Genomic DNA, 17,882 nt, shown 5'->3' on the forward strand with positions numbered 1-17,882 from the left:
GCGGTTCAGATCCGGCCCGGGCGGAGCCGCCGGATGCGCCGGGAGCCGCCGGTCCCGGGGCTGGGAACGGGGCGCGGGGGGGATCTCCCCCCGCTTCGGCCCGGCGCGCTCTGCGGGGCGTCCTGCCGCCTCCCCGGGGAGACCGGAGAGCTCCGGACCCCGCGGCGCGTCCGGAGCGGGGCTGGAGACCGGAGACGGCCGGGCTGGGGGACGCTGCCCCGGGTATGGCGGCGCCGGGTCCCCGGCAGCGCGGGCAGAGCTGCCCGTGCCCGGGGCTGCGGACGAGGCTGCCCGTCCTGCGCTGGCTCCCGCGTTATTCCTTGGCCTGGCTGCAGCTCGACCTGATCGCCGGCCTGACCGTGGGGCTCACCGTCGTGCCGCAGGCGCTGGCGTACGCCGAGGTGGCCGGGCTGCCTCTCCAGGTGGGTGGCCGTGCCCTGTGGACGTGGGTGCCCGTCGCCCACCCGCCGCCCGCCGGCGGGCAGGGCGAGGGGGGCTGGACGGCCGGCGGCCGAGAGCCGGTTCTCGTGCCGTCGCCCGTTTTCCAGGGCAGGAAGCCGCAGGCGCCGTGTGTTTGCTCAGGGCTGGGCGCGGGCGCCGGAGGGACACGAGGGCGGCCCAGCTCTCCTCGTCTTGGCGGTGTCTGGCATCTCCCAGCAGCTCCGAGAGCCTTGTGCCGGTGCTCCTTTTGTCCCCGTGCAGTACGGCCTCTATTCTTCCTTCATGGGCTGCTTTGTCTACTGCTTCCTGGGCACCGCCAAGGACGTGACGCTGGGTCCCACCGCCATCATGTCGCTGCTGGTCTCTTCTTACGCCTTCCACGAGCCTGTCTATGCCATCCTGCTCGCCTTCCTCTCCGGCTGCATCCAGCTGGCCATGGGGCTCCTGCACCTCGGTGAGACGCTCTTGCCATCCGTGGTTGTATTTTTAGGATATCGCTGTACATCCTGTAGTTGTTCCCGCCCTGTGCTCTCTGAGACGCTGGGGTTGTCCTGCTAACTCTTGTGACAGCTCTGTGTGCATGCAAACACCCTGTGCTCCCCGTCAGGGCCAGCAGCGTGCTTACTGCTGCCTGTCCCGTGCAGGTTTTCTTCTGGACTTCATTTCCTCCCCAGTCATTAAAGGGTTTACTTCGGCTGCTTCCATCACCATTAGCTTCAACCAGGTCAAGGTAGGTTCTGCTGGTCTGCTCTGGATGCCTTGCCCACTCTCTCCTGGAGCCGGCCGTGCTGTGGAGCTGGGAGATTTAGCACCAGGCTGGGCAGTGTGCTCGGTGCGAGAGGAAGGAACCCCAAAGAGGGCACGGGTCCTCCCTGCCAGCCGTTCTGGTGGGTCCCCGAGTGCTCTGCTCTGCGCAGACCAAGCCGAACGCACCCTCTGTCTGTGACCAGCTGGTGGCATTCAGAAGACCAGTAAAACCAGGACATTTGATTTGGTCACTTGCAGGAGGTGCTGGGTGAGTCTCTCGGCAAGGTGGCTTTGCAGCAATGGGAGGTGTGGTGGCTTTGCAGCTCCACTGGTCCCTTGCTGGCCTTTCAGGGACCTGAGGTCCTCTGGCTCTTCTGGGGCTGCAATGCTTCCTTTGTGGTTAACCAAAATCAGAGACTCCGGGAGATGGTGTCAGGCTGTGCGAGGAACCAGAGGGCCGGTGTTGGCTAATGGCTGCGGTCGCAGCGGGGGACTGATGTGAAGGCGCTGGGGCCTTGCTGCTGTTCCTGGCACGGTGCGAGGGGATGGCAGGGCTGCGCAGGCTGGGCTGGGGCCCCAAACTGAACCCCCTCCTGGGAGCTGCGCAGTCGTGTGTGCAGGACAGGGTGGAGGCATCTCAGGGCCTGGGAACAGGGAAAAAAATCAGAGCATCTGTGAGCCTGGCCCACATGGAGCTGTGCAGGGAAAGGGCTGTCCTGGCGTGCATGCGGGAGCACAGGGTGGTCGGTGAGGAGATCTCCCACCAGCAGTGCCGACACCGTGCGTGTGCCAGGGCTGAGCCCTGGTGCTCCTGGCAGTCCTTCCATGGCACGTGGCAGCTCAGGTTGTGCCAGGCTTTCACCAGGCTTTGTCTTCCTGCACAGAACATCCTGGGACTGCAGGGGATTCCTCGGCAATTTTTCCTGCAGGTGTACGAGACGCTGCGGAGGATTGGGGAGACCAGGTCAGCCCACCCTGCTCTGTACCCCTGCAGCTCTGGGGTCTCGGGCTCTGCTGCTTTGCTCCCCATTTCTTCGGTCACACCTTGGACCAATTTCTCGGTCCCTGCCCAGCACTGTGACACAACTGCTTCTTCTCAGCCATTTCCATTTCAGCTGGAAATTTGAAGATGGGGGAGCACACGGGCTCCCAAGCTGCTAAAGGGGAAGGATGGGGCACGCTTGTCCTATTTTTTGCTCCCAGTTAGGTACATCAGGATTTTGCCAGCCCAAAGGCACGTCTTTGGGACTGTCTGTGTTTTAAATCCTCCTCCAGTTTTTGACAGTCCAAGAGGGAACTTAGGCATCCCCGTGCCCCCCGCCCTCTCTTGTTAGCTGTACCCGTGGCTAGGGGTCTCTGCCACAGCCTGCGTTTCTCACACAGCACAGTGACACAGGGTCAGCTTCATCGCGGCTGGCAGAACACCTCCCTGCCTAGCTGTGAGGGGCAGCAGCGGGAGGGGGAGGAGGCAAATACTGCCTCACTGATCCTGCCTGTTGCAGGGGACCTTCTTTCCTGTTTACAAAGAGCCCACAAACCCATTAACATCATACCGCTGACTAGAGGACCCCCCCCTCCTCCCTCTCCTGCTGCCCCCCGGGGAAGCAACTCGTTTTGCCGGTGGTGCGGGGGTCCCGGCAGCATCCCTGCAAGCTATGCACCTCCCTGCAGAGCCATGGCACGTACCCGGGCACACGCTCTTCCTCCTGCAGGGCTTTGGGGTGCCTCTCCCTGTGCCCCGCAGCATCTTTGGGCTGGCACCGATGTGCCTGTTGCAGGGCTGGGGATGCCGTCCTGGGGCTGGCCTGCCTGGCCGCGCTGGCAGGGCTCCGGGTGATGAAGAGCCGCCTGCCCCGAGCTGCCCCTGCGGAGCCACTGGCTGTCAGAGTCAGCTACCTCATCGTCTGGACCTCTGCCACGGGTGCGTTGGCCATCCCCTGCCCTCTCTCCTCCCGTGCCCATCCCTCCTGGGGTCTCGTCTCTTCGGGGCAGGGAAGCGACAGCCTGGAAGTGGTAAAGCCCAGGTGGGCAGGAGCTGAGACCTGGAGGTGGGTCGGGGAGGACAAAGTCCCAAGGATGGTCCTGCCACTGTGCATGCCCCTTCCAAAGGTTTGGGAGACCTCAGCAGCCCAGGTACCTCCTCCTGCCGTCCCTCCTGCCCCCCCGGGCTCCGGGCAGGTTTTCATGGTTGCTCTCTCTGCTTGCAGCATGCAACGCCCTCGTAGTCCTGTTTGCTGGCCTGGTAGCTTACTCCTTCCAGGTGATGGGGTCCCAGCCGCTCACACTAACTGGCAGCATCCCCCAGGGCCTCCCTGCCTTCCGACTGCCACGCTTCTCCATGGCGGCACCCAACGGCACCGTCCCCTTCTGGAGCATGGCGGAGGTGGGTGCCAGGCTGGCCGGCGGAGGCTGGGCTCCCCGCAGGCTGCTGTCTCCTTCCTCCTGCGTTTGCTGGCTCCCCACGCAGCGGGAGGAGGCTCTGCTGCGGGGTGACCCTCGTCCCTCGGTGGCACCACTCACCGCATCCTTCCTTCCCAGGACATGGGGGTCGGGCTGGCCGTGGTCCCGCTCATGGGCCTGCTGGAGACCGTTGCGATTGCCAAGGCTTTTGGTACGGCTGCATCAGGCGCCTACACTCATGGAAGGGGTCTCTGCAGGGGGCTTGGGGTGCCGGGAAGGGTGCTGTTCCCATGGGGGCAGTGGGAGGGACTGGGCTGCTTGTACCAAGCCCAGTTCATAACATGGGCTGGCAGGAGGGGTCCCGCGGGTGCTGCCGACCTCCTGCCCTAGCTAGGCAGCTCTCCCATGCATGACTGGGGAGTGGGCTGGGGGTTCCCCACATCGCGCACAGCCAAAATCTGCACAGGAGCTGAGTGTTGTCTCAGGGTGCTCCTATGCCCCAGGGGGGTGCCAGGATGGGGCCCACAGCTGTGCCAGGCACTGCCGGCTCTGCTCCATGTGCGTGGCAGGTTCTGCCTGTGGAAGGCTCGGGGCAAAGCTGCTCATCTCCTTTCAGCCTCGCAGAACGATTACAGGATTGACCCCAACCAGGAGCTGCTGGCTATGGGTAAGAGGCCACTTGGAGCAGGAGAGCAGGGGGTGGGGATCCGGCCCGAGTGCTGCTGTGTGTCCTGCAGCCTCTCAGCTACCAGAGATCCCCATCTCAGCAGTCCTACCTCTGTCTGAAGTTTTACCTTTCTGATCTTGCATGCTGCCCCCACCCCAAGCCTTTCTCACAACTTAGCAATTTCCAGAGCGGCCTGAGCCCAGCTCACACAGCTGGACGGGATCTGATCCGGTCCCGGGTACCAGCCTGGGGACGGAGGGGGTGATGACAGGGACACAGACCCATCTTGCAGCCCCGGGCAGTGCCTTCCTCGGCTGCTGCATCCCCAGCCCCTCTCCTTCCCCATTGCAGGCTTTGCCAACATCCTGGGCTCCTTCGTCTCGTCGTATCCCATCACGGGCAGCTTTGGCCGGTGGGTAGCAGGACGGGGAGTGGAGCCCCAGCCCGCAGGATGCTCGCTGGGGCTCTGCGGTGAGGGGGCTCTGTGTGATCTTGGGTGGAATGTTGTGCGGACCCCAGTGGGTCCCTGAGCTCGTGTTCTGGTCCCCAGCTGCCCACCTTGGCTGCCGGGCTATGCGTGGGTCCCGCGAGACCTTCCCCCCCATCTTGCGTGCTCTGCGGTCCCGCTGCAGGCTGGAAGCCACGGGTTTGCTTGTGTTTCTCCCCGGTGGGGTCTGACAGGGTGGGTAGTTTTCCTGGGTGGGGTCTTTGGGCAGCGGGTGGGGGCAGCTGCCGGCCCCGGCCAGCCCCAGCGCAGCCTGGGACAGTGCGTCGCTTTACATTTCAGGACGGCGGTGAACGCGCAATCGGGTGTCTGCACCCCCGCGGGAGGGCTCGTCACAGGTAGAGACCCTGACCCTGCCGTGGGCTGCTCTGCAGGTCCCCGTGCCCAGCACCTGCTCCCCCCTGGGCATCGGGGACCCCGTGGCTCAGGTGCTCCCCATCCCCTGCAGGCACCCTGGTCCTGCTCTCGCTGGCGTACCTCACCTCACTCTTCTACTACATCCCCAAAGCGGCGCTGGCCGCCGTCATCATCTCGGCTGTGGTCCCCATGTTTGATGCTGGGATCTTCAGGACACTCTGGCGGGTTAAGAGTGAGGGCACGAGCCAGGGGTGGTCGATCCCCTGGTGCAGTCCGGCTCTGCCTGCGGAGCAGGCGCTGTCCTGGAGGGCCCTGTGGCTCAAGGACAAGGCACAGCCGAGCCTGGGTTGTCTCTTGCAGGGCTGGACCTCGTGCCCCTCTGCGTGACGTTCCTGCTCTGCTTCTGGGAGGTCCAGTACGGCATCGTGGCTGGGGTGCTGGTCTCAGGGATTCTTCTGCTCTACTCCGTTGCCAGGCCTCCAATAAAGGTGGGCTTCACACCTCCCCTTGGATGCAGCAGGGCCAGCTGGGCTCGCCAGGGAGCGGGGAGCTGGGAGGGGGCTCCCTGAGGGCATTGGGTTTTGAGGTGCGGGGTGGTTGTCTCCCGCTCCCATCCTCTCCCGTGTCCCCAGTCTGCCATCGGCGCAGCACAGGGACCCCTTTCAAAGATCACGAGGAAAGGAGTATCCCAGGAGCTGAGAGCAGGAGAGGGAGGCATTGCTGTCCCTGTTCCTGCTGACACTGGGGTGTCTGCAGGAGGGGAGTTTCCCTGAGGGGTGGGGGCTCCCCTGTGTCCCCCTCCAGCCAGGAGGACGGGGCTTTGCTTTGTCACGCGGGCAGTCGTCCCTGCCTGGGGAAGGTCACAGCCCTGAGCTCCCCGTGACTTGTCCCCCTCCACTGGGGTCCTGTGCAGGTGTCAGAGGGGGACGCGCTCCTCGTGCAGCCGGGGAGCAGTCTGCACTTCCCAGCCATCGAGTACCTCCGGGATGTCATGTGCAGCCGCGCTCTGGCAGGTACGGTGCTCCCCGGCCCACCGGCTTGTCCTGGGGACCCGGCTGTAACCCGGTGCCCACCTGGATCACTTCTGGGGGTGGCAAGTGCTGCCCAGACCTGCAGGCTGCGGGTGCAAGCAGCGACAGCACAGCTTCCCTGCGGTGGGGACCAGTCCCTGGCTGCTGCCACTCTCCCAAGGCTGTCTCACCCCTTCCAGCCATGGCTCTGGCTCCAAGGGCTGTGTCCCCCAGGCTGATCATTTCTGGGCTCATCAGGGACATGACCGTATGCTCTTCCAGCAGCATCTCCATCACGCTCCATCATCCTGGACTGTTGCCACATCAGCAGCATTGATTACACAGCGGTGGTGGGGCTGGCAGAGCTGCAGCAGGAGCTGCGCAAGCACGGCCTCTCGCTGGCCTTCTGCAGCCTGCAGGTATGTGGGATGCGGTCTCGGCTGGCCCCCGTGCCAGGCATCAGCTCTGCTCCCCCAGGGGAGGGTCTGCGCCGATGGGCTCTGCCCTGGCCGCTGGCAGCTGCCACAAGGATGCTATTGCCTCTCTTCTGGTAGCACCTTCATCATCTCAAGTGCCTTTGTCTCAAAGAGGTGGAGGCTGCAGCATCTGAGCCCAGCTGTGGGATGCGGGACGGCGGGGAAGGGCTGCATCCTCCGCCCTGGGCTGGCTGGGGGGGTCACAGCCCTGGAGAGATGGGAAGGGGCCAGCAGCAGGCTCCCGCAGCCCAGGTTTCTCTGTCCTCAGGACCCTGTTCTCCAAGTCCTGCTGTCCGCAGACTTAGAAGGATTCCAGCATTTCCCCAGCTGGGAGGAGGCAGGTGAGGCTCTGGGCTGTCCTGGGTGTTCTCCCGGGGCTGGGGTCCCCCAGGCTGCTGCTGAGCAGGGATCTGAAAGACAAACCTGGGAATCTGACCTTTGTCAAGCCCCAAAGCTGCAGTGCGGGGGGCTGCATGGGCCTGACTTTTGGGAAGGGGAGCAGGAGCCCCTCCAGAGAGCAGGGTCACCCCGGCCTCCGGGATTCACGGTGAGCTGTTGTGGTTTAACCCGGCAGGCAGCTAAACACCACACAGCTGTTTGCTCCACTCCCCACCCTGTGGGACAGGACAGCGCATTGGAAAAAAAGATAAAGCTTGTGGGTTGAGATAAAGACAGTTTAATAGGACAGAAGAAGACGGGAAAATTACAGCAGTGATAAAAGAATATACAAAACAAGTGATGCACAAAGCAATTGCTTACCACCTGCTGACCGATGCCCAGCCAGTCCCCGAGCAGCGGGCCGCCACCCCCTGGCCATCTCCCCCCAGTTTTATTGTTCATCATGACGTCCTATGGGATGGAATATCCCTTTGGCCAGTTGGGGTCAGCTGTCCCGGCTGTGTCCCTTCCCAACTTCTTGTTCCCCCCCGAGCCTGCTCACTGGCAGGGCAGCGTGAGAAGCTGAAAAGTCCTTGACTTAGTGTAAACGCTACTCAGCAACAACTAAAACCTCAGTGTGTTATCAACATTATTCTCATACTAAATCCAAAACACAGCACTATACCAGCTACTAGGAAGAAAATTAACTCTATCCCAGCTGAAAGCAGGGCACGAGCCTTGGCTTAACTCTCTGTCCTGCTTCTCCCCCTTCCTGGCTCAGAGCGGTGCGGAGGAGCAGAGCCGGGGGGCAGCGGGGCAGCCCCCTTCGCCAGCACCAGCGAGAGCTCGCTGCTGCCCTCGGGGCTCATCCAGTGAGTCGAGGAGCCGCCTGGGACCTCCTTGGGCAGCGTCGCCTTACCATCTCCTCACCTCCGATTGTGCCAGGGCTGTACGTCCTGTGCCACGCAGAGCGGTGGCGGTGACATCCCGGTGACATCCGACTAAGACACTCCACGGGAGCCACCTGCCCCTGCCCTGCCTCCTGGGATGTCTGTCGGGGCTGGGACCATCCCCCTGTCCCACGCAGGGGAGGATGGAGCAGCACCAGCCCAAACCCACACAGGCTGCGCAGGCGGCACGAGGGGAGGGAGCACTGGTGGAGACACTGGGAGCAGGGGTTTGGCTGGTCCCGCACCAGCTTCCCAGCCCCACCAGAGCTCTGGCACCTCGCCGCCTCTGCAGACCAAGGACAGGCGGTCCGTGGAAGGGATTAGTGGGGCAGAATGGTTCCCGATCACCATCATCGGGAAAAAGCCATTCCTCCTCCAGGCCTTCCCCATCCTCAAAGCTGCCATCTTTTTTAAATCAGCTGTTTTAATTCTGGAGCCTTTTCTTATTCTGGGACATACTGAACTGTGACGCAGAGCGTACTCTTGTCAAAGCAAGTTTTAATGATGCTAGCACTGCCCTCCAAGCCCAAGGGCATGCTGCAGCTCTCAACCTCAGGCTGCTGGGAGATGAAAAACATCAGTGATTTTGCTCCTTACTGATCCCTCTTGGTTTGTGGGGTGCTCTGCCAAACGCTGCCGTCGGGCAGGGCTGGGCTGTCCCCCTCTGGGTGCAGTTCCTCACCCCATTCCTGCCAGGCACCGGAGGGGACAGGCACCATGGCACCAGCTTGTGCTTGCCTTGGTGTAAAATGAGTGCAAAAAGCAATAGTGCTGTTAGGCAGCGGGGCTGGGGGAGGCAGCGTTTGGGAGAAAGCAGTTTTCCTGAGCTGCCTTTGGCTGACGCCCCTATAAGGAGGGTATAATAAAGCAGTAATTGCAAATGACTCAGCGTGATCTCTGCCTTCCTGTGGGAAAAGCTTTTTACCTTTGCGTGGGAAGGAAAAATTAAACTCTAATTTCTGAGCGCTGCTGAGCAGACCAAGGAAAAGAAACTGAAACCAGGCTCAGGCTGCCTGGTTGCTCAGTGCCTGGAGGCACGCTCGGGCACAGGTCCTCCTGCCAAAGGATTTCGCAGGTTTTGCAGGGGCAGCAGAGGTGCCCGGGAGCCACAAAACTGCCAGGGCCGACAGGTCCTGCTGCTGGAGGCTGGAGGAGTGTTGGCTTCTGCAGCGGAGCAGAGCTGGGCAGCAAGTTCCTTGCTGCATCGCAGCAGATAAGCATTTGTAGAACTGGAAGAGCACGCGTGCCCTCTCTTCCCATCCATCTATCTGTCTCTCTAGACAAGGAGCGACCAGCACAGAGACCGGACAGATTCGACCCATTTCTCTTCATGTTGTGTGGCAGCTGGCTGCAGCCCTGCGCTGCCTGAGGTCGTGCTGTGGAAGCTGCTCTGTGTGCCCAGAGAGGAGCTCAGCGAGACAGCGGCAGGAGGGGATCAGGTAAACCCCCTGCTCGGGGATGCTGGGAGGAACAAGAGTGGGAAAAGAGAAGGGTAAGGGGGTAAAAAAGGCCGGTCATGTGTAACTAGTGTGTGTGCGGGTGAGTGTGTGAGCACTAGTGAAGATCAGGTCAGCTTGGTCCCACTTGGATTGGGGGACGGGGTGACAGCCGCATCCCCACTTTCGACTGTTGGATCCAGCACGGTATCTTTTCTTCCAACACACTTGCCCTCCCCGCCGCTGCTGGCAGGCCCTATCCTGCATCCCTGCGCCGTCCGGGGGGGCACGTGCATTCAACAGAGGGGTGAAACACCCCACGGCCACCCCCAGGGCTGACACGGCCCCGCTCCAGCAGCCCGAGGAGCCTGTTTATGACCGTTTGCTGCCTGTGTTGCTGCAGCAGCTCCGAGACCGGACGGCCACAAGAAGCGATCGATCGTGGCCGGAGGGACGTTACCCTCCAGGCAGTGGCGGGGGGGGGGGGGGGGTTGGTCTATCTCCACCCTACCAGCCCAAAGTAGAAAAAAAAGAGGGGCTTTGCTGGAGATCTGGGAGCTGCTGAATCTGGGCTCAGAAGGGAGAGAAGGGGGCTGAGCTCCAGGCCCGGACCCCCCTCCCCGGGGGCAGCCGGAGCGGGCATCCAGCTCCGGGCTGGAAGTGGCCACCACGGTTCCTCCCAACCCCCTCCACAACGGGCTGGGCTGTCGGGAAGCTCTCGGTACGGAGGTACCGGGCCGAGGTTTGGGGGTCCCGGGGAAAGCAAAGCATCCGCCCCCCCCTCCCACCGGCAGCGGCCCTTTGTTCCGGTGCCCGGGAGGATGCCCGGTGGCCCGGCCCGCTCTCGGGCACCGCTGCCGCCTGCAGACGCCCAGGTCCCCGGTGGCGGAGCGGGGGGGACGGACGGACGGACGGACGGACGGACGGACAGCGGCAGGGCGGGACCCGCCCGGGGGGGGGGAAGGCGGGATTGGCCGGGGCGGGGCCGGGCGGGGGGCGGCGGTGGCGGTGACGTCCCAGAAACGAAACTTGGCGGCTCGGCGGAAAAGCGAAACTTTACCGGAGGGGAGGCGGCGGCGGCAAGTGCCGCTTCCCCGGCTCGGTCCCCGGTCCGTCGGTGAGTTTGCGTTGCCGGGACCGGAGGGTGGCGGGCCGGGCCGGGCCGGGCGGCGGGGCTGCGCTGCGGGCTGGGGTGGGACACCGGGGGCTTAGGCTTGCACGGGGGCTCCGGTGCGGGCGGCGCGGGGGGGCTCCCCTGCCGGGCCCCGGGCGGCACGCTGAGGGCTCCGGGCCCCGCTGCAGACCCCCGGTGAGCCCTGACCTCCCCGGTGAGCTCCGACCCTCCGGTGCGTCCGGCCATCCCCTGGGCACCCCTCTCCTCCTGTCCCCTCCCCGTACAGCCGGGACACCCCTACCCTTGGTGATCCCGGTCCTCCCCGCCGTGCACTCCGGCCATACGGGCGCCCCCCCCCCCCGGTGACCCCGGGCATCCTCGCCCCCAACCCGCGGTGACCCCGGTGACCCCGCCCCTCCCCGCTCAGGCTGGGAGCCGCAGACAGCCCCGCCCCTTGCCCGCTAGCCCTCACCTAACGGGCCTCATTTGCATTCCTCCGCCCCTTCGCCACGCCATTGGCCTATCCACCCGGCTCGTTTGCATATCTACCCGGCAGAGGGGGGGAGCTGGCGTTTCTCGGCGGGGAACGAACCACGCTTCATTTGCATATAAGCTCCGCCCAAGGGGTTAGCCCCGCCTCCGCCCCGGGCGGTGCAGGTGAGGGCGGGGGGCTGCGGCCCGAGGGTCCCGGCCCGGCCGTCCCGGTCCGGCCCCAGCCCTCCCCCGGTGCAGCCCGGGGGGGACCGGGGCTCCCGGCACTGCCTGGTGGGAGCAGAACCCTGCAGACCTCCGGGCGGTCGGAGCCAGGGAGCGGGGCCTGCCAGCGAGGCCGCCGGAGCCCGCCTTGGCGGCGGGCTAGACGGTTCGTCCCGCCTCAGGGCCCGCTGGGCCGCGCTGCCCTCGCTGTGCCCTGCCGGGGCTGGCGCCTTCCCAAACGCCTCTAGTTTTGGAAGGTCTCTGCGCAGAGCGGAGTAGCTGGTTTTATCTGTTTGTTTTTTAAAGTGTTTGTGGTTCCTCCCTGGCGCAGCTGAGGGAAGCGGCTGCTTGCTGGGGCCCGGCCGGCGGAGCCCCTGCCGCTGAGGGCCTTTTGTTTCCTGAAAATAAAACCAGAGCCGGGAGGAAGGTTATGTGACAAAGGTTCATTACTTCACATTAATATTTCTATTTCTCTCTCTGCCCCATCCTTTTCTCTCCCTCTGTGGCTCCGAAAAGCTTATCGTGGTGTATGTGGCTGGGAAACATGAAGTGCCGTGTGTGTCGCTTTGTTTCTGGCGATGATTCTCCTGGTTCTTGCAGCAGGTGTGGGGCCCAGCTGGCTCCCTTCGCCAGCACTGGGGACGAGGATTCAGGTACGAGGGTGCGATGTGGGGTGAGCTTGGGGACGATGTGGGGGGGCTGGCATGCCCTGGGGCTGCACGGTGACCAGTGGCTGCAGGTGTCCACTGGTTCTTGTGTTAGCCCCAGTGCTTGTGTAGGTCTGGGCTGCTCTGCTCTGGCCAGGTCATTACATGCTGCTCCTGTCTCAAGTTTCCCATGCATTACTGGCCAGAGAGGGAGTTTTCCTTGCCTTGCAGTGACTGGCAGGGGACGGAGAGAGAAGCGAGTCAGTTGTTGACACCTCCTACGCACATTCTCCACACTCAGATCTGCAGTGTTTAACTAGTTTCTTAATGAACTGGTGCCATTTTTATGGAATGCTGTATTACAAAGAGCGGTCTAGTCCCTCTTGAACCAGAATTTCCTATCTTCAGCTTATTGTTAGGTTTAGAATTCACTCCCTGAATTTCTGCTTGATAACATGCTAATTCTGCCTACGTGAACAGTAACAGAATCAAGTACACGATTAATGCAGTTACACTGCGGGAAATATTTCCTAATCCTTTATTTGCCTAAAGAGAGAATGAACTGGGCCACCAGAATTGCTTTTGGTTTGTTGATATGAAGAAGTAGGATCCTAAAAGAATACACTAAATCAGAATCAGCCTGCTGTAGTCTTGACAAGATCAATTCTTAGCACATCCCTCTGCAATCCAGAATGGCAAGGGAACAAACCCAGGATCTCCAGCTCTTAAATGCTGGAGAAACATCCAAAGCATCTGTTCTGGTGGTCCAAAAGCTTTGTACCTCTGTGGGGAGAGATTTGAAGGAATCAGACAGGACGGCGGGCACTGCTCCGTTGTTAGAAGCGGATGTGCTGGAACTTGTAGGCTATAAACCTTGGGAGGCCTGATAAGGGAAACAGAGAGGCACTGATGTGTTGGAGAACTACTGACCTGTGAGTCATGCTCGATAAAGGGCTGGAACTTAGAGTCTTTTGCAAAAATAGCTTAGTTGCTGACAGTCCAATTGTTAAAGTTTAAGTAGCTACCAATAAGCGTGCGCTGATAGGAACTTTGAAGCATAATAACCAATCAGTTTAAAAAACGTGTCTTCTAATTTTGTATATAAACGAGTGTTATATACAATAAAACGACACTCTGCTTGCATCAAGCTGTGTCCCGTCTCTCAATCACGGCATACCTCCTTCTGGCAATGATTAAAGGTGGAAGGAGTTGTAGTGCTTTACCAATACGCTTTCTGGGGGACCAGGGAGTTCCACCAAGTAAATGTGTGCAGGTCAAGCCCTGTCAACAGAGTCACTGAGGAGCAGGAAGAGCTCACGGAAGAGTTTAAACTCTTCAGATAATGGCATGATAGTAAATTGGATATGAAACAATATTGCAAAGGGTGCCTGCTTGAGGTACAAAACAACCAGCTGTCATTAAGCATGGTGCAGCCTTTGGGCTGTAATACTCAAAGGGGCTGTGAGCTACCTTCACTGTGATTTTTGTGCTGCTGCTCCCAAAAAATACTGAGAGGAAATCAATGTCTCTTGGTGTTGATTGATCTCCACTCAAAGAGGTTAAAAGCTTTTGCTCTCAAAATTGGGTTAGAGGCAGTGCTGAAGAGCCTGTGAAACAGGTCTGCAGAAGGTAGAGACCTACTCTGATGCCTGGCTTGGATCTGAGCTGCCTTTTCACAGGTTTTAAGGGCTGGATGAAATTGTTGAAGATAAAAAGGGAGTTTCCCATGCCTTCCTGGGCACAGCACTCAGCTGCCTGGTAGAATTCACATGGCCAGTCCAGAAGGCTGTGAAAGGTGACAAGTGCCCATGTATTGTCACTGCATGTCTTGAGGGTCCTTGAGCATTTTGACAGGCAGTTGTGGTTCCCCGTGCCTGCTGCTTTGTCCAGTAGCATGTTAGCTGAAGGTAGGATAGGGGTAGATCAATACCTCAGTACAATGGTTTCTTATCTTAATTATTCTGCTACTAACGGCAGGGGCCTTGGAGAGAGAAGGAGGCTGTGCTAGGGAGGATGGTGTCTTTGCTAGTGGTAGCTGTTGAGCAGGGAACAGCAAAGCAACTCCTCTGTGTTCAATTGATACATTTAGTCAGTGCATATTCTGCTTGCTTGCCACCAGCTGAGAACTGTTTTCTTTCTTACTGTCTAGTTTAACAATGAACTTTGCCTCCATTGCAGAAAGAGAGGTGAAGCTCGCTCCAGTCCCTGATACAGGAGCGGAGCCTGGAGAACGGGTGAGGGGAGAAGGTGCTGATGGCCCTTCTTCCACCACTGAAACAACAGAGGAGGAGGGATCACTGATAGAGAATGCAAGACCTCTGATCAATACTTCAGAGATCACATCTGAATGCACTTCAGGTGGGCCTCCTTCCTCTACTGAAAAACAGGAGGAGGAGGAGGAAGAAGGAGCATCGCTGCCGCAGGGTGTAACAGCTCCAAGTGATAGCTCAAAGACCGCACCTCAGTGCATGGCTGGTGATTCTCCCAAGAAGTCACGGAAGAGGGTAAGGCTCTTTGTCAGTGCTGAAGAGCAGTGGCAGCTGGTAACTTGTTGCGCTCTCTTTTGTAAAGCAATGAGGCTGGGCTGCGTCGGCACGAATCCCTTTGGCCTGCATCTGGATGCTGCTGCCTGTGTTCCTAGGCAAAGCGTAGATGCATTTGCTTACGTTAAGCGTTGCGTGTGCAGACAGCTGATGTGCCGAGTGGTACAGCTCCCCCTAACAGTATCTTTGCTGCATTGAGGGAAACAGTACAGAATTCAGCTTAGTAATTGGTGTGATCTTGTTAGCGAGCATCATGCTCAGTGCTGCTCCATGTTCCTGCTGAGAAAGTCGTGAATATTAAAACTACAGCATTCTCAAGAGGAACTTGCATTTCACCTACTATAGAAGACGGTAGCTGGTCTTGTCCCTTCTCTTCCTGATTGTTCTCCATTAAGCCAGTGTAGCAGGAAGATGTTGGTACTAGCTGCAGTAGAGGAGGTGACAAAGAGTTTCTGTTTGACAATGAATAAACAGACATTGTGTTGCTTTTTTTTTTTTAAATAGAAAAAGAAAAAGAATAAAGGAAAGAAGGGTCCTTCCAGCTCCGGGGAGCAGGACTCTCTGCCTCCTCTAAGCACAGCACCAGCTCAAATGACAGAATTGCTTGATACCTGTGTTATTCCACAAGAAATCCAGACCCTGGGCAGTGAAGTAGCCCAAGCGGGTGCTGATGTACTTGCTGGTGACAGTGGAGGAGCACGTGAAAGCGATGGGGCGTTGGGTCACTTGGGAAAGGAAGCTGGAAGTCTGGAAGTGGTTGCAGAAGGCAGTCACGGCAGTGTGGATGTGATGACCCCACCAAAGCAGAGCAGCACGGATAATGTGGCTGCCCCTCCTCCTCCAAGCTCTGCGGCCCCAAAGGAGAAGGTGAGGGGTGAAAGTACCACAGTGTGCGGAGAAACGGTCAGGCGTAACGTGGAAGGGGGCAGTTGTTCCCCTGGTGCTGGCCAGCTTCCAGAAACCAGACCAGATTCCCAGTCCTCAGGCAGCAGTAAGAAACTGGCCTCAACAGGGGAGAGAGGGAGCGTGTCCTCTGGCTTGTCCCCTGGTACGGGAGTGCCTAAAAGTGAGCCTGCAACTCCTGGTGCTGAAGATCGAAGTCAAGGTGCAAAGACTCCACCTGTGGTCAAAAGCTCGCAGGCTGGGAAGGATAAACAAGATGCCAGGCAGAAAGTGAGCTGTTTGACTTCCAAGGTAAGCGTGTGAGTGAACGAAGGCTCTGGTGGGTATTTGGTTGAGCAGGGCAAAGTTTCACTTTCTGATTCTTCCGTGCTCTCAGTAAAGCTGAAGACCATGAGGCTGGGGATATGGGGATGCATTGGTTTTGTGTAGCAAGGTTTTGGTAGCGGGGCGGGGGTTACAGGGGTGGCTTCTGTAAGAAGCTGCTGGAAGCTTCCCCTGTGTTTGAGAGAGAGCGAGCCCATACCAGCCGGCTCTAAGACGGACCCGCCGCTGGCCAAGGCTGAGCCAATCAGTGATAGTGGTAACGCCTCTGTGATAACATTTTTAAGAAGGAAAAAGTTGGGATGTGGAAAACAGCCGCCGGAGAGAGGAGTGAGAACATGTAAGAGAAACAAGTCTGCAGACCCCAAGGTCAGTGAAGAAGGAGGGGGAGGAGATGCTCCAGGTGCTGGAGCGAAGATTCCCCTGCAGCCCATGGTGAAGACCCTGGTGAGGCAGGCTGTCCCCCTGCAGCCCAGGGAGGTCCACAGTGGAGCAGATATCCACCTGCAGCCCATGGAGGACCCCATGCTGGAGCAGGTGGGTTCCCGAAGGAGGCTGTGACCCCGTGGGAACCCCGTGCTGGAGCAGGCTCCTGGCAGGACCTGCAGATTTGTGGAGAGAGGAGCCCACGGACCAGGTTTTCTGGCAGGCCTTGTGACCCTGTGGGGGACCCACGCTGGAGCAGTGTACTCCTGAAGGACTGCACGCCGTGGAAAGGACCCATGCTGGAGCAGTTCGTGAAGAACTGCAGCCTGTGGGAATGGCCCACGTTGGAGAAGTTCGTGGAGGACTGTCTCCTGTGGGTGGGACCCCACACTGGAGCAGGGGAAGAGTGTGATGAGCCCTCGCCCTGAGGAGGATTAGCGGCAGAAAATAACGTGTGATGACCGTAAACCCCATCCCCGTCCCCCTTGTGCCGCTGTGGGGGCTTGGCGGAGAAATCCGGGAGTGAACTTGTGCCCGGGAAGAAGGGAGGGGTGGAGGGAAGGTGTTCTGAGATTTGGTTTTATTTCTCATTTCCTTACTCTGGCTGATTTGTAATAAATTGAGCTAATTTTCCCCAAGCTGAGTCTGTTTTGCCCGTGACGGTAATTAGTGAATGATCTCTCCTGTCCTTATCTCGACTCGCAAGCTTTTTGTTATATTTTTCTCTCCCCTGTCCAGTTGAGGATGGGGGAGTGATAGAACGGCTTTGGTGGGCACCTGGCATCCAGCCAGGGTCAACCCATCACAGGGGAGAAAGCAGGGAACACTACAAAGTGTTTATTTTTTGCGTTGTTCTCTCCTGTGTGTTAGTTCTAGCACAGTGCTCTCACTGAGTAGTTGCTCGTTTACCCCCAGGAGCTGTGAACTTGTCTCTTCTGCAGCCAGCTCTTCTAGTGAGCTCTGTTGGATCTTCTCTGACGAGGAGATCTTTGCGCTTTGTAGGTGTCTGCGCTCCACTCACTGACAGGCCTGTTGAGCTGTAAATTACTGTTGGTTATCTTTCATTTTCTTTATGCCCCATCTTCTGGGGACCTGTGGCTTATTGACCTGATTTCTTGCCAAAGTGTTTGGGTTGGATTCCTCCTGCAATCACGCGCTGTTTTTTGTAACCAGTAGCTTCTCTCAGTGAGGGATTAGTATTGCCAGCAGTGTGAAGCTAGCTGGTATGCTGTGATTTCTGGGTATCCCCACCCGTCTGAAGAGATGTTGGATATTTCCGTGGATGTTGTAGTTCCAGGGTCTCCTGTTTAATTGGGCATTGTCTGTCTTCCTATTGCAGAATGAAGTCACAAAAGAGGAAAAGAAGACCCCAAGTGAGAAAATGCATGAAGTAACTGAGAAGGCAAGTCAGACCAAAGGACTTGGGGTTGCTTTGATCAATACTTCAGAGATCACATCTGAATGCACTTCAGGTGGGCCTCCTTCCTCTACTGAAAAACAGGAGGAGGAGGAGGAAGAAGGAGCATCGCTGCCGCAGGGTGTAACAGCTCCAAGTGATAGCTCAAAGACCGCACCTCAGTGCATGGCTGGTGATTCTCCCAAGAAGTCACGGAAGAGGGTAAGGCTCTTTGTCAGTGCTGAAGAGCAGTGGCAGCTGGTAACTTGTTGCGCTCTCTTTTGTAAAGCAATGAGGCTGGGCTGCGTCGGCACGAATCCCTTTGGCCTGCATCTGGATGCTGCTGCCTGTGTTCCTAGGCAAAGCGTAGATGCATTTGCTTACGTTAAGCGTTGCGTGTGCAGACAGCTGATGTGCCGAGTGGTACAGCTCCCCCTAACAGTATCTTTGCTGCATTGAGGGAAACAGT

At 59.1% G+C, this 17,882-nt stretch overlaps 2 protein-coding genes across 9 annotated transcripts in view; both read left to right on the forward strand.

Moving 5' to 3' along the window:
* The first annotated feature begins 25 nt into the window (after window positions 1-25).
* SLC26A11 (solute carrier family 26 member 11) lies at window positions 26-8,798 on the forward strand. Of its 4 annotated transcripts, none has more exons than XM_075044147.1 (17): window positions 26-222; window positions 336-422; window positions 703-895; window positions 1,086-1,171; window positions 2,073-2,152; window positions 2,967-3,109; window positions 3,396-3,571; window positions 3,727-3,799; window positions 4,205-4,255; window positions 4,607-4,667; window positions 5,043-5,098; window positions 5,209-5,349; window positions 5,478-5,605; window positions 6,031-6,130; window positions 6,410-6,546; window positions 6,872-6,944; window positions 7,763-8,798. In XM_075044147.1, the coding sequence occupies exons 1-17, from the start codon at window positions 34-36 to the stop codon at window positions 7,855-7,857; spliced, it is 1,869 nt and encodes a 622-aa protein (XP_074900248.1). In that variant the 5' UTR covers window positions 26-33; the 3' UTR covers window positions 7,858-8,798. The 4 variants fall into 4 exon arrangements, with proteins under 4 accessions (XP_074900248.1, XP_074900249.1, XP_074900250.1 ...); XM_075044148.1 differs by having other exon boundaries at window positions 6,413-6,546; XM_075044149.1 differs by having other exon boundaries at window positions 87-422.
* Window positions 8,799-10,368: 1,570 nt separating this feature from the next.
* RNF213 (ring finger protein 213) overlaps window positions 10,369-17,882 on the forward strand; it is a 57,781-nt gene continuing 50,267 nt past the window's right edge. For 4 of the 5 annotated variants that reach the window (XR_012652608.1, XM_075044153.1, XM_075044157.1 and 1 more), the window contains exons 1-5: window positions 10,369-10,484; window positions 11,694-11,830; window positions 14,003-14,328; window positions 14,872-15,561; window positions 17,357-17,635. Coding sequence is in view for 4 of the 5 variants with exons in the window: in XM_075044153.1 (XP_074900254.1) it covers window positions 11,707-11,830; window positions 14,003-14,328; window positions 14,872-15,561; window positions 17,357-17,635 (1,419 nt within the window). In the remaining variant the exon portion in view is untranslated. Of the gene's footprint in view, window positions 10,485-11,112; window positions 11,139-11,693; window positions 11,831-14,002; window positions 14,329-14,871; window positions 15,562-17,356; window positions 17,636-17,882 lie in introns of those variants that run through there. The other variant, XM_075044154.1, reaches the window with a different exon arrangement.

Source organism: Buteo buteo, chromosome 13 (assembly GCF_964188355.1).
Source record: "Buteo buteo chromosome 13, bButBut1.hap1.1, whole genome shotgun sequence".
Taxonomy (NCBI): Eukaryota; Metazoa; Chordata; class Aves; order Accipitriformes; family Accipitridae; genus Buteo; species Buteo buteo.